Source organism: Mesoplodon mirus (assembly GCF_964341445.2).
Source record: "Mesoplodon mirus genome assembly, chromosome: X".
NCBI classification, from domain to species: Eukaryota; Metazoa; Chordata; class Mammalia; order Artiodactyla; family Ziphiidae; genus Mesoplodon; species Mesoplodon mirus.
Window position 1 is genome coordinate 12905049 of NC_138981.1, and position 13470 is coordinate 12918518.

The 13470-nt window shown below is 40.5% G+C and overlaps 1 protein-coding gene across 6 annotated transcripts in view; it reads left to right on the forward strand.

Moving 5' to 3' along the window:
* OFD1 (OFD1 centriole and centriolar satellite protein) overlaps positions 1 to 13470 on the forward strand; it is a 64608-nt gene that overhangs the window by 24701 nt on the left and 26437 nt on the right. For all 6 annotated transcript variants that reach the window (XM_082610567.1, XM_082610564.1, XM_082610562.1 and 3 more), the window contains 4 exons: positions 864 to 955; positions 1991 to 2180; positions 12657 to 12787; positions 13325 to 13436. In XM_082610567.1, the coding sequence (XP_082466693.1) occupies positions 864 to 955; positions 1991 to 2180; positions 12657 to 12787; positions 13325 to 13436 (525 nt within the window). The remainder of the gene's footprint in view (positions 1 to 863; positions 956 to 1990; positions 2181 to 12656; positions 12788 to 13324; positions 13437 to 13470) is intronic.

The window sequence follows — 13470 nt, forward strand, 5'->3', positions numbered from 1 at the left end:
CCCAGTGTGTATGGCTGCTCCTTTGCAACTATCTTGCTGAGACTAATACCTCTTGAGGAATTAGTACCGTCCTGTAGTCAGCATGTGATTTTTCTTTTTTTTTTTTTTTTTTTTTGCGGAACGCGGGCCTCTCACTGTTGTGGCCTCTCCTATTGCGGAGCGCAGGCTCAGCGGCCGTGGCTCACGGGCCCAACCGCTCCGCGGCATGTGGGATCTTCCTGGATCGGGGCATGAACCCGTGTCCCCTGCATCGGCAGGCGGACTCTCAACCACTGTGCCACCAGGGAAGCCCAGCATGTGATTTATTTGATGATATATCTATAGAGACTTGTGTTAGATGAAGTGAAAATGACAAAACAATAACTACAAATAACTACAGTCTTACAGAGCAGTCTTTGTCTTTAAGGAAGTTCAGAGTAGTTGGCACAAGGGCCCCGCACTCTGTGCAGATGGTGTAACTGGTGACTTGTGTAGCAGGAAGTTCACCACACATATGACCATTACAAGCAACTTCCCATCACCTACTGAGTAATGGGGCTTACTTACTCGCTCGCTGATTTTTTCTTTTTTTTTGACCCAAATATCTGCTATTTTACGCACACGTGTATGTGTGTGTGTGTGTGTTTGTTTTACCGTGCCACGCAGCTTGCAGGATCTTAGTTCCCCAACCAAGGATCAAACCCGCACCCTTGGCAGTAAAAATGTGGAATCCTGACCTCTGGGCTGCCAGGGGATTCCCTCTGCTATTTTAGATGATGAAATAATGGTCATTAGATCTGACATACTGGCTATAAATGATTAAATGATTTTTGTATTCACTGGGAAAACTTGATGATGTTTAGTTGGTTGGCTCTGTCTTTCAGAAAAAGCTATACATTTCCAAGAGAAATTTGCGACTCTTAAGTTTAAAAAGGAAGAACTGGATCGTTCTGTAAATCGTGTGAAAGAACTTGAGGTAATTGTTAAGCCTGTTGGTTTTTTGAAATAGTTGTTAGACAACACAGGAAATTTTAGCTTCAGTCATACATAATTTATCTCAAGTTATCCTCTTGGTATGTTTGGACTGTTTATTATATGACTCAGAGGGTGACGGCTGAACTTAATTCAGTAGTTCCTTATTTCAATCTTAGTCTCCTAGAGAAGCATAGAAAGAGCATGTCGTTTGGGGCCCAGAGTCGTCCTTGAATCCTTTGTGTCTCCCTTACTGCTTGTGTGCCTCTGGGCAAGATCTGTGACCTCAGATCCTTTCTCCGAAAACCCTGGGATATTGCCCACATCCCATGGTTGTTGAGGGACTTCAATGAGCTGGTTTACTGTGCCTGGCCCATAGCAGGTGGCTGGTGTATACTATTATCTACTCAGCATCTTCTCCCTTTGCCTCAGCAGCAGGTAAAAATTCTTATCACTACATCAGGCTCTCACAGATTAAAGCAAAATGAGAGGCATTTTTCACATGATACTGTTACTTTTTTTCTGTCCATTTGTGTGCTTGCTATCCAAAGGACAGGACTGGAACTTTAGGAACTTAAAATATGTTCTGTATATAAAATTTATTTTTGCAACTGTGATGACTTGTTTGAGAACTTTATAGGCTCCTGTCTCCAAACATGAGATACATTAGACTAAGAAAAGGAAAGCACCTCACAGCATGTTATTGGTATCTATCTTACCTTTTCATATTAAAAAATAGACATATTACTAACTCTGTGATGGCTTTTGGGTCCTTAGTTGCATCTGGAAAATTGGGTGATAATCCGAAGGACTTGCTTTGTAGGACAGGGTTCTGCATAAATCGAGTTGGATGAACTTGCCCCATCCTCAGCTCCAGGGCAGAAGTTGTAGTTAGGGTTGTCTTGTTGCAGAGAACCACACTTCAGTCAAGTGACTGTAATTAAATTATGCTGCCCAGCTGAGAGCAGCCCACCAGCATTTACCTATGCAGTCCTGTAAAGTCACTGTTCAAGTACAAGTTATCCTTTTCCAATTCCAGCTTCAGTTGGAGTCTGTCAAAGCTCAGTGTTTGGCATTAACAAAGCAAAACCATGTGCTGAGCAAGAAGGTTAAAGAGATGAGCAACTATTCACTACTGAAAGAAGGGAAACTGGAGCTTGAGGCGCAAAATAAACTACTTAAACAACAACTGGAAGACATGAAAAGTGAAAACTTGAATCTCCTAAACCGTAAGTCTTTTTTTTTTTTTTTTCTGATTTGCCTGTTTTTGTATTTCATGTTAGGTTCATATTGGGAAACTCCTCTAAGGGAGGCTTCAATTGGGAAGATTTTATAAAGTTAAGATTCTCAGATTGAAATTCCTTTCTTTTTGCTTGCTATTCCATAATTCGTAGTGTAAGAAGAAACATTTTTTAATTTAATTTTTATTTTATATTAGAATATAGTTGATTTACAATGTTGTGTTAGTTTCAGGTATACAGCAAAGGGATTCAGTTATACGTATACACATAGCCATTCTTTTTCAGATTTTTTTTCCCATATAGGTTATCACAGATCATTGAGTAGAGTTCCCTATGCTATACAGTGTGTCCTTGTTGATTATCTATTTTACATATGGTAATGTGCGTATGTTAATCCCGAACTCCTAATTTTATCCCTCCCCCCACCTTTCCCCTTTCATAAGTTTGTTTTTGAACTCTGTGAGTCTGTTTCTGTTTTGTAAATAAGTTCATTTGTATCGTTTTTCTTAGATTCCACATATGATTGACATCATAAGATATTTGTCTTTTTCTGTCTGACTTATTTCACTTAGTTATGATATTCCCTAGTTGCATCCATGTTGTTGCAAATGGCATTATTTTGTTCTTTTTTATGGCTGAGTAATATTCCATTGTATATATGTAACACATCTTCTTTATCCATTCCTCTGTTGATGGACATTTCAGTTGCCTCCATGTCCTGACTATTGTAAATAGTGCTGCAATGAACACTGAGGTGCATATATCTTTTCGAATTATGGTTTTCTCTGGATATATGCCCAGGAGTGTGGTTGCTGGATCATATGGTAGTTCTATTTTTAGTTTTTTAAGGAACCTCCACACTGTTCTCCATAGTGGTTGAACCAATTTACATTCCCACCAACAGTGTAGGAGGGTTCCCTTTTCTCCACACACTCTCTAGCATTTATTGTTTATAGACAGTTTTTTTTAAGGAATTTTTTTTTAACTTATTATTTATTGTATTTTTGGCTGAATTGGGTCTTTCTTGCTGCACGTGGGCTTTCTCTAGTTGCAGAGAGCAGGGGCTACTCTTCATTGTGGTGCACAGGCTTCTCATTGCAGTGGCTTCTCTTGTTGCAGATCATGGCCTCTAGGTGTGCAGGCTTCAGTAGTTGTGGCTCGCGGGTTCTAGAGCACAGGCTCGGTAGTTGTGGCGCATGGGCTTAGTTGCTCCACAGCATGTGGGATCTTCCCGGACCAGGGCTCGAACCCGTGTCCCCTGCATTGGCAGGTGGATTCTTAACCACCGCACCACCAGGGAAGCCCTGTGTATAGACATTTTGATGATGGCCATTCTGACTGGTGTGAGGTGATATCTCATTGTAGTTTTGATTTGCATTTCTCTAAAAACTAGCAAAGTTGAGCATCTTTTCGTGTGCCTGTTGGCCATCTGTATGTCTTTGGAGAAGTGTGTATTTAAATATTTTTCGCATTTTTTGATTGGGTTGTTTGAGCTGCACGAGCTGTTTGTATATTTTGGAGATTAATCCCTTGTTGGTTGCTTCATTCGCAAACGTTTTCTCCCATTCTGTGGGTTGTCTTTTCATTTTGTTTATGGTTTGCTTTGCTGTGCAAAAGGTTTTAAGTTTAATTAGGTCCCATTTGTTTTTTTTAATTTTTTAGATTTTCATTACTGTAGGAGGTGGATCCAAAAAAGATACTACGGCAGTTTATGTCAGTGTTCTGCCTATGTTTTTCTCTAAGAGTTTTATAATTGGCCTTACATTTAGGTCTTTAATCCATTTTGAGTTTATTTTTGTGTATGGTGTTAGAGAATGTTTTAATCTCATTCGTTTACATGTAACTGTCCACTTTTCCCAGCACCCCTTGGTGAAGAGACTGTCTTTTCGCCATTGTATATTCTTGCTCCTTTGTTGTAGATTAATTGACCATAGGGTCGTGGGTTTATTTCTGGGCTTTCCTGTTCATTGAACTATATTTCTGTTTTTGTGCCAGTACCATACTGTTTTGATTATTGTAGCTTTGTAGTATAGTGTGAAGTCAGGGAGTCTGACTGCTCCAGTTCCATTTTTCATTTTCTTTCTTTTTTAAAAAAATTTTTTAATTTAATTAATTTATTTATTTGGATGTGTTGGGTTTTCATTGCAGTGAGCGATCTTTCTCTAATTGTGGCGAGTGGGGGCTACTCTTTGTTGTGGTGCATGGGCTTCTCATTGCGGTGGCTTCTCTTGTTGCAGAGCACGGACTCTAGGCGTGCAGGCTTCGGTAGTTGTGGCTCATGGGCTGTAGAGTGGAGGCTCAGTAGTTGTGGCACGTGGGCTTAGTTGCTCCGCGGCATGTGGGATTTTCCTGGAGCAGGGCTTGAACCTGTGTCCCATGCATTGGCAGGTGGATTCTTAACCACTGCACCACCAGGGAAGTCCCTTCAGTTGTGTTTTTCTTTCTCAGGTTTGCTTTGGCTATTCAGGGTTTTTTTTGTTTCTGTACAAATTAAAAATTTTTTTCTTCTAGTTCTGTGAAAAATGCCATTGGTAATTTGATAGGGATTGCATTGAATCTGTACATTTCCTTGGGTAGTATAGTCATTTTGACAATATTGATTCTTCCAATCTAGAAACATGGTATATCTTTCCATCTGTTTGTGTCATCTTCAGTTTCTTTTATCAGCATCTTATAGTTTTCAGAGTACAGGTCCTTTGCCTCCTTAGGTAGGTTTATTCCTAGGTATTTTATTCTTTTTGATGTAATGGTAAATGGGATTGTTTCCTTAATTTCTCTTTCTGATCTTTCATTGTTAGTGTATAGGGATGCAAGAGATTTCTGTGTATTAATTTTGTATCCTGCACCTTTACTGAATTCATGGATGAGCTCTAGTAAGTTTTCTGGTAGCATATTAAGGATTTTCTACGTATAGTATCATGTCATCTGCAATCAGTGACAGTTTTACTTTTTTTCCAGTTTGGATTCCTTTTATATCTTTCTCTTCTCTGATAGTTTTGAAAGTCCTATCCACAGCAATGTTGTGTCAAAGTGGTGAGAGTGCACATCCTTGCCTTTTTCCTGATCTAAGAGGTAATGCTTTCAGCTTTTCACTGTTCAGTATGATGTTAGCTGTGGGTCTGTCATAGATGGCCTTTATTATGTTGCGGTAGGTTCCCTCTATACCCACTTTCTGTAGAGTTTTTATCATAAATGGGTGTTGAATTTTGTTAAAAGCTTTTTCTACATCTCTTGAGATGATCATATAGTGTTTGTCACTGATCGATTTGTGGATATTGAAAAATCCTTGCAACCTGGAATAAATCCCATTTGATCATGGTGTATGGTCCATTTAATGTATTGTTGGATTGATTCAGTTTGCTAGTATTTTGTTGAGGATTTTTGCGTCTATGCTCATGAGTGATATTGGCCTGTACTTTTCTTGTGGTATCATCTTTGTCTGGTTTTCCTATGAGGGTGATGATGGCCTCATGGAATGAGTTTGCGAGTGTTCCTTCTTCTGCAGTTTTTTGGAATAGTTTCAGAATGATAGGTGTTAACTCTTCTCTAAATGTTTCATAGAATTTGCCTGTGAAGCCATCTAGTCCTGGATTTTGTTTGTTGATAGTTTTTTTTGTGTGTGTGTGTCTTATTTTTTATTGAAGTATAGTTGAATTACAATGTTGCATTAATTACTGCTGTACAGCAAAGTGACTCAGTTATAGATATATATACGTTCTTTTTAGTATTCCTTTCCATTATGGTTTATCACAGGATATTGAATATAGTTCCCTGTGCTGTACAGTAGGATCTTGTTGTTCATCCATTCTATATATACCAGTTTGCATCTGCTAATCCCAAACTCCCACTCCTACCCTCTCCCCCCCCACCCCCTTGGCAACCACCAGTCTATTCTCTATGTCCCTGATTTTGTTTCTCTTTCATAGATAGCTGTCATATTTTATTTTATTTTTTACTTCTTTCAAGTCACTTAACCTTTTATTTTACTTTTTTAAAATTAATTTTTATTGGAGTATAGTTGCTTTACATGTCATGTTTTAGATTGCACATAGAAGTGATATCATATGGTATTTGTTTTTCTCTTTCCGACTTACTTCACTTAGTATGATAATCTCTAGTTGCATCTGTGTTGTTGCACATGGCATTATGTCGTTCTTTTTCATGGCTGAGTAATATTCCATTGTATATGTGTACCACATCATCTTTTATCCATTCATCTCTTTTTTTTTTTTTTTTTTTTTTCTTTTTGCGGTATGCGGGCCTCTCACTGCTGTGGCCTCTCCCGTTGCGGAGCACAGGCTCCGGATGCGCAGGCCCAGCGGCCATGGCTTACGGGCCCAGCCGCTCCGCGGCATATGGGATCCTCCCAGACCGGGGCACGAACCCGTATCCCCTGCATCGGCAGGCGGGCTCTCAACCACTGCGCCACCAGGGAGGCCCTATCCATTCATCTCTTGATGGCTATTTAGGTTGTTTCCATGTCTTGGCTATTGTGAATAGTGCTGCTGTGAACATAAGGGTGCGTGTATCTTTTTTAATTAGAGTTTTCTCCAGATATATGCCCAGGAGTGGGATTGCTGGATCATATGGTAATTCTATTTTTAGTTTTCTGAGAAACCTCCATACTGTCTTCCACAGTGGCTGCATCGACTTATATTCCCACCAACAGTGTAGGAGGGTTCCCTTTTCTCCACATCCTCTCCAGCAATTTGTCATTTGTAGACTTTTTAATAATGGCCATTCTGACTGCTGTGCGAGAGTACCTCATTGTAGTTTTGATTTGCCTTTCTCTAATAGTTAGCCGTATTGAGCATCTTTTCATGTGCCTATTGGCCCCCTGTATTTATTTTTTGAAGAAATGTCTACTTCAGTCTTCTGCCAATTTTTCGATTCCGTTGTTTGTTCTTTTGTTGTCGAGCTGTGTGAGCTGTTTGTATATTTTGGAAATTAAGCCCTTGACACTCGCATCATATGCAAATATTTTCTCCCATTCTGTAGGTTGTCTTTTTGTTTCGTTTACAGCTTCCTTTGCTGTGCAGAAGCTTGTAAGTTTGATTAGGTCCCGTTTGTTTACTTTTGCTTTTATTTCTATTGCCTTGGGAGACTGACCTAAGAAAACGTTGGTATGATTTATGTCAGAATGTTTTGCCCCTGTTGTCTTCTAGACATTTTATGGTGTCATAGACTATGTTTAAGTCTTTAAGCCATTTTGAGTTTATTTTTGTGTATGGTAAGAGGTCGTGTTGTAACTTCATTGATTTACATGCAGCTGTCCAACTTTCCCAACACCAGTTGCTGAAGAGTCTGTCTTTTTTCCGTTGTATATTCTTGCCTCCTCTGTCGAAGATCAATTGACCATAGGTGTGTGGGTTTATTTTTGGGCTCTCTGTTCTGTTCCATTGATCCATATGTCTGTTTTTGTGCCAATGCCATGCTGTTTTGATTACTGTAGCTTTGTAGTATTGTCTGAAGTTTGGGATGGTTATGTTCTTGGAAGTCTTTTAATCACAGTTTTAATTTCAATACTTGTGATTGGTCTGTTCTTATTTTCTATTTCTTCCTGGTTCAGTCTTGGAAGATTTCACCTTTCTAAGAATTTGTCCATTTCTTCTAGGTTGTCCATTTTATTGGTAGATAGTTGCTTGTAGTAGTCTCTTATGAGCCTTTGTATTTCTGTGGTGTCAGTTGTAACTTCTTTTTTGTTTCTAATTTTATTGATTTGAGCCCTCCCTTTTTTTCTTGATGAGTCTGGCTAAAAGTTTATCAATCTTCTTTATCTTTTCAAAGAGCCGTCCTTTAGTTTCATTGATCTTTTCTGTTGTTTCCTTCATCTCTCTTTCATTTATTTCTGCTCTGATCTTTATGATTTCTTTCCTTCTACTAACTTTGGGTTTTGTTTGTTCTTCTTTCTCTAGTGGCTTTAGGTGTAACCTTAGGTTGTTTGAGATTTTTCTTGTTTCTTGAGGTAAGATTGTATTGCTATAAACTTCCCTCTTAGAACTCCTTTTGTTGCATCTCGTAGGTTTTGGATTGTCGTGTTTTCGTTTTCATTTGTCTCTAGGTATTTTTTAATTTCCTCTTTGATTTCTTCAGTGATCCATTGGTTGTTTAGTAACATATTGTTTAGCCTCCATGTGTTTGTGTTTTTTCATTGTTTTGTTGTAGTCGATTTTTAATCTCATAGCGTTGTGGTAGGAGAAGATGCTTTATACGATTTCACTTTTCTTAAATTTACCGAGACTTGCTTTGTGACGAAGCATGTGGTCTATCCTGGAGAATGTTCCATGTGCACTTGAGAAAAACGTGTACTCTGCTGCTTTCAGATGGAACGTTCTATAAATATCAATTAAATCCATCTGGTCTAATGTGTCACATAAGGCCTGTGTTTCCTTATTGATCTTCTGCCTGTATGATCCGTCCATTGATGAAAGTGAGGTGTTAAAGTCCCCCACTATTATTGTGTTACTGTCGATTTCTCCTTTTATGGCTGTGAGCATTTGCCTTCTATATTGCTCCTATGTTGGGTGCATAAGTACTTAAAATTGTTATATCTTCTTCTTGGATTGATCCCTTGATCATTATGTACTGTCCCTTTTTGTCTCTTGTAATAGTCTTTATTTTAAAGTCTATATTGTCTGATATGATTATTGCTACTCCAGCTTTCTTTTGATTTCCATCTGCATGGAATACATTTTACCATCCCCTCACTTTCAGTCTGTATGTGTCCCTAGATCTGAAGTGGGTTTCTTGTAGACAGCATATATATGGGTCTTGTGTTTGTATCCATTCAGCCGGTCTGTCTTTTGGTTGGAGCATTTAATCCGTTTACATTTAAGGTAATCACTGATATGTACTTACTGACGTTTTGTTAATTGTTTTGGCTTTATTTTTTAAGGTCTTTTTTCTTCCCTTCCTCTTCTGTTCTCTTGTGACTTGATGTCTGTCTTTAGTGTTGTGTTTGGATTGCTTTTTCTTTTTTGTGTGTGTATCTATTGTACATTTTTGGTTTGTGGTTCCCATGAGGTTTTGATATAGCAGTCTGTATATGTACAAGATTGCTTTAGGTTGCTGGTCTCTTAATTTCCAGTGCATTTCCAGTATCCTGCATTCGTACTCTCCTCTTCCCATGATTGCTGGTTTTGATATCATATTGTGTGTGGGTGATTTCCTACCTTTGTTTTATGTTTGCCTTTACCAATGAGCTTTCCCATTCATAATTTTCTTGATTCTAGTTGTGGCCTTTTCTGCCTAGAGAAGTTCCTTTAGTATTTGTTGTAAAGCTGGTTTGGTGATGCTGAATTCTCTTAGCTTTTGCTTGTCTGTAAAGCTTTTGATTTCTCCACTGAATCTGAATGAGAGCCTTGCTGGGTAGAGTATTCTTGGTTGTAGGTTTTTCTCTTTCATCACTTTAAATATATCTTGCCATTCCCTTCTGGTCTGCAGAGTTCCTGCTGAAAAATCAGCTGATAACCTATGGGGATTCCCTTGTATGTTATTTGTTGCTTTTCTCTGTTGCTTTTAATATTTTCTCTTTGTCTTAATTTTTTGGTCAGTTTGATTAATATGTGTCTCGGTGTGTTCCTCCTTGGGTTTATCCTGTATGGCACTCTCTGTGCCTCCTGGACTTGAGTGAGTGTTTCCTTTCCCATGTTAGGGAAGTTTTCGGCTGTTAGCTCTTCAAATATTTTCTCAGCCCCTTTCTCTCTCTCTTCTCCTTCTGGGACCCCTTTAATGCCAATGTTGTGGATTTAATGTTGTCCTAGAAGTCTCTTAGACTGGCCTCATTTCTTTTCATTCTTCTGTCTTTATTCTGTTCCTCAGCAGTGATTTCCACCAATTTGTTTTCCAGCTCACTTATTCGTTCTTCTGCCTCATTTATTCTGCTATTGATTCCTTCTAGTATATTTTTCATTTCAGTTATTGTATTGTTCATCTCTGTTCATTAAAGCTTCTAACTCTTTATTAAATATTTCTTGTATCCTCTTGGTGTGTGTCTCCATTGTTTTTCCTCTTGGTCTTGGATCATCTTTACTATCATTACTCTGAATTCTTTTTCAGGTAGGTTGCCTATCTCTGCTTCACTTAGTTGTTCTTCTGGGGTTTTATCTTGTTCCTTAGTCTGGAAGATATCTCTCCACTGTCTGGTATTGTCTCACTTGCTGTGTTTTTGTGGTCTCCATTCCTCAGGCTGTAGGATTGTAATTCTTCTTGGTTCCGGTGTGTGTCCCCTGGTGGGTGAGGTTGGTCCAGAGGCTTGTGCAGGCTTTCTGGTGGAAGGAACTGGTGCCTGCACACTGGTGGGTGGAGCTGTGTCATGTCCCCCTGGTGGACAGGGCCATGTCAAGGGGTGTGTTTATAGGTGGCTCTTGGCTCAGGACAACTTTAGACAGCCTGTCTCCTGATGGGTGGGGCTGTGTTCCCACCCTGTTCATTGTTTGGCCTGAGGTGTCCCAGGACTGGGCCTGCAGGCTGTTGGGTGGGGCTGATCATTGGTGCCAAAATGGAGACCCCCCCACCCCCCCCACCAGGAGAGCTCACGCCCAAGAGTTTTCCTTTGGGCCCCACGGTGAGCCACAGCCGACCCACCACTCTCCCAGAGACCCTACAGTACCCGCAGGTAGGTCTGGCCCAGGCTCTTATGGAGTCACTGCTTTGCCCTGGGTCCCAGTGCACATGAAACCTTGTGTGTGGCCTCCAAGAGGGCCGTCTGTTTCCCTCAGTCCTGAGGAGCTCCTGCACTCAAGCCCCACTGGCCTTCAAAGCCAAATGCTCTAGGGGCTCCTCCTGATGCCAGGCCCCCAGGCTGGGGAGCCTGACGTGGGGCTCCAGACTCTCACTCATATGGGAGAACCTCTGTGATAGAATTATTTTCCAGTTTGTGGATCGCCCACCTGGAAGGTAGGGATTTGATTATAATGCAAAAGTGGACTTCCTACTGTCCCACTGTGGCTTCTTCTTTGTCTTTGGATGTAGAATATCTTTTTTGGAAGGTTCAAGTCTTTTTTGTCCGTGGTTGTTTAGCAGTTAGTTGTGATTTTGGTGTTTTCACGAGGGGAGGTGAGCTGAAGTCTTTTTACTCCACCATCTTGTCTCTCCCGCCAGTCCTGAAGAAACATTTTTAAACTGTCCGAATTTGCCCCTCCAGATGGTACCGGGCTTCCCTTGCCCTCTGACTGCTGGTCAGGTGTGCCGACTGCACGCAAGCACTGGGAGGGAGGGAGGAGAGAGGTCAAGGTTGTTTGCCCTCCTGCCGCCTCTATGTACAGCGTCCCTGGGCTGACCCTGCGCCTTTCAGCCACGCAAGATCCGAGCGCTTGTGGGATGGCCTGTCTAGCATTCTGCAGCAGCTCGCTCTCTCCAGTTCTGGGAGTTCCTGCCTCCCCGGCCCTCTAGCCCCGAGGGCCACAAACAGCATGGCACCGCTAGTAGCGTGGGGCACTATGCCGTCCTTTGTGGCTACGGACCCGGCCTAAGCCAGTCTTTATTGAAGGGTGCTCCGAGGACCTGAATTGGGCGTGCCGTCTGTTTGCTGCCTGGACCCTGAGAGCTGCTGACAGATGTACAGGTCGAACTGGACCTCAGGGCAGTCATTGACAGGTTTTGCTAGAGCACTCCTTATCTGCCTCTGTAGGGAGAAGAGGCGGGCTTTCAAGTTAATGTGAGGATTTGAAAGAACTGTATTACACGGAGAAGGACATGAGAAGAGTAAAATTTGCATTTATGTGCATTAAATTATTTTGTTTTGAAATTTGTGAGTCAGGATTGCTTGTGGTCCATTTGATAGAATTAATACAATATTGTATGCATACAAAAAAGAAGAACAATTTGAAACTTGTTTGGCTGCTTTTAAAAGTCAAGCGACAGAAGTCAGACAGAAAGACAAATATAACATTGCTTATGTGAAATCTAGAAAAATGGTAAGATGTGACCTTGTTTTCAAAGCAGAAATAGAGACACAGATGTAGAAAACAAACTTACGGTTACCAAGGGGGAAAGGGGGTGTGGGATGAATTGGGAGATTGGGATTGACATATATACACTAGTATGTATAAAATAGGTAACTAATGAGAACCTGCTGTATAGCACAGGGAACTCAGTGCTCTGTGGTGACCTAAATGGGAAGGAAATCTAAAAGAGTGGGTATATGTATAACTGACTCACTTTGCTGTACAGCAGAAACTAACACAACATTGTAAAGCAGCTGTATCCCAATTTTTTTAAAAAAGGTAAACAAGGACCTACTGTATACCACAGGAAAGAATACTCAATATCTTGTGATAACCTATAATGGAAAAGAATCTGAAAAAGAATATATATCATGTATATGTATAACTTAGTCACTTTGCTGTACACTTGGAACTAGCACAACATTGTAAATTAACTAAACTTCAATTAAAAAAAAAAAAGTCAAGCGAAATGAGAACACTTCAGGTTGGTAACGACCAGGCTCTTCTACCTTCTTAGGCATAGCTGAGCCATCTCCTAAACTGCTGATTTTTCAGAAAGAATTAAAGAAAGCAGAAAATGCTATCATCTTGGAGCATAAGGAGTTTGAAACCCAGAAACAAGCTCTGCAAAAACAGCTGCAAAGTGAAGTGAGTATTTCTCCTTGAGCACCCAGGGGTCTGGCCAGTCCACTGCATAGACGTGTGAACTTGGCACACGCCACACTGGTGTAAGTGGGATTTATTTTAACATCAAGTATCCCCAAAGGTGCTAAAGGGTGTCCTTTCTCATCTGAGAGAACTGTCCAGTGGTCATGTGACTTTATATTCATAATAGTTACAAAATCCAGAGGCAAGCAAACTCACTTAAACACAAAATTTTCCAAGTCCTGATGGTGCCCACAGTGGAAGTGTCTCAATTCTCACCCTGTGACTTGGAAATACTGCTGCCCTCTCTCTGGTGTCTTCCCATGCCCTGGAGTAGCTGCTCTGACATGCTTGTAAGAAGAAATGGAAACTTGCGTTATCAGTCGTCATTTTAAAGGGACCCTGTGGGTTACGGGTATAAAGCTGCTCAGAATTGGCAAAACAAAAAAAGAGAATAAGCCCAATGAGAGAATTGTTCCCTTTGAAGTGAGCTGTGATTTGTTTTATGTTGATTTCTTTTTCTTCTCTAATTCTCTGCAGATTGAGCACTCCGCCCAGCTGAAGGCCCAGATATTAGAATACGATGCTTCTGTCAAGAGGTTAACTATGCAGGTTACCGATTTAAAATTGCAACTGAAACAAACTCAGATAGGTTAGAGACATTTTTAACTTCTCTCTCTCTGTGT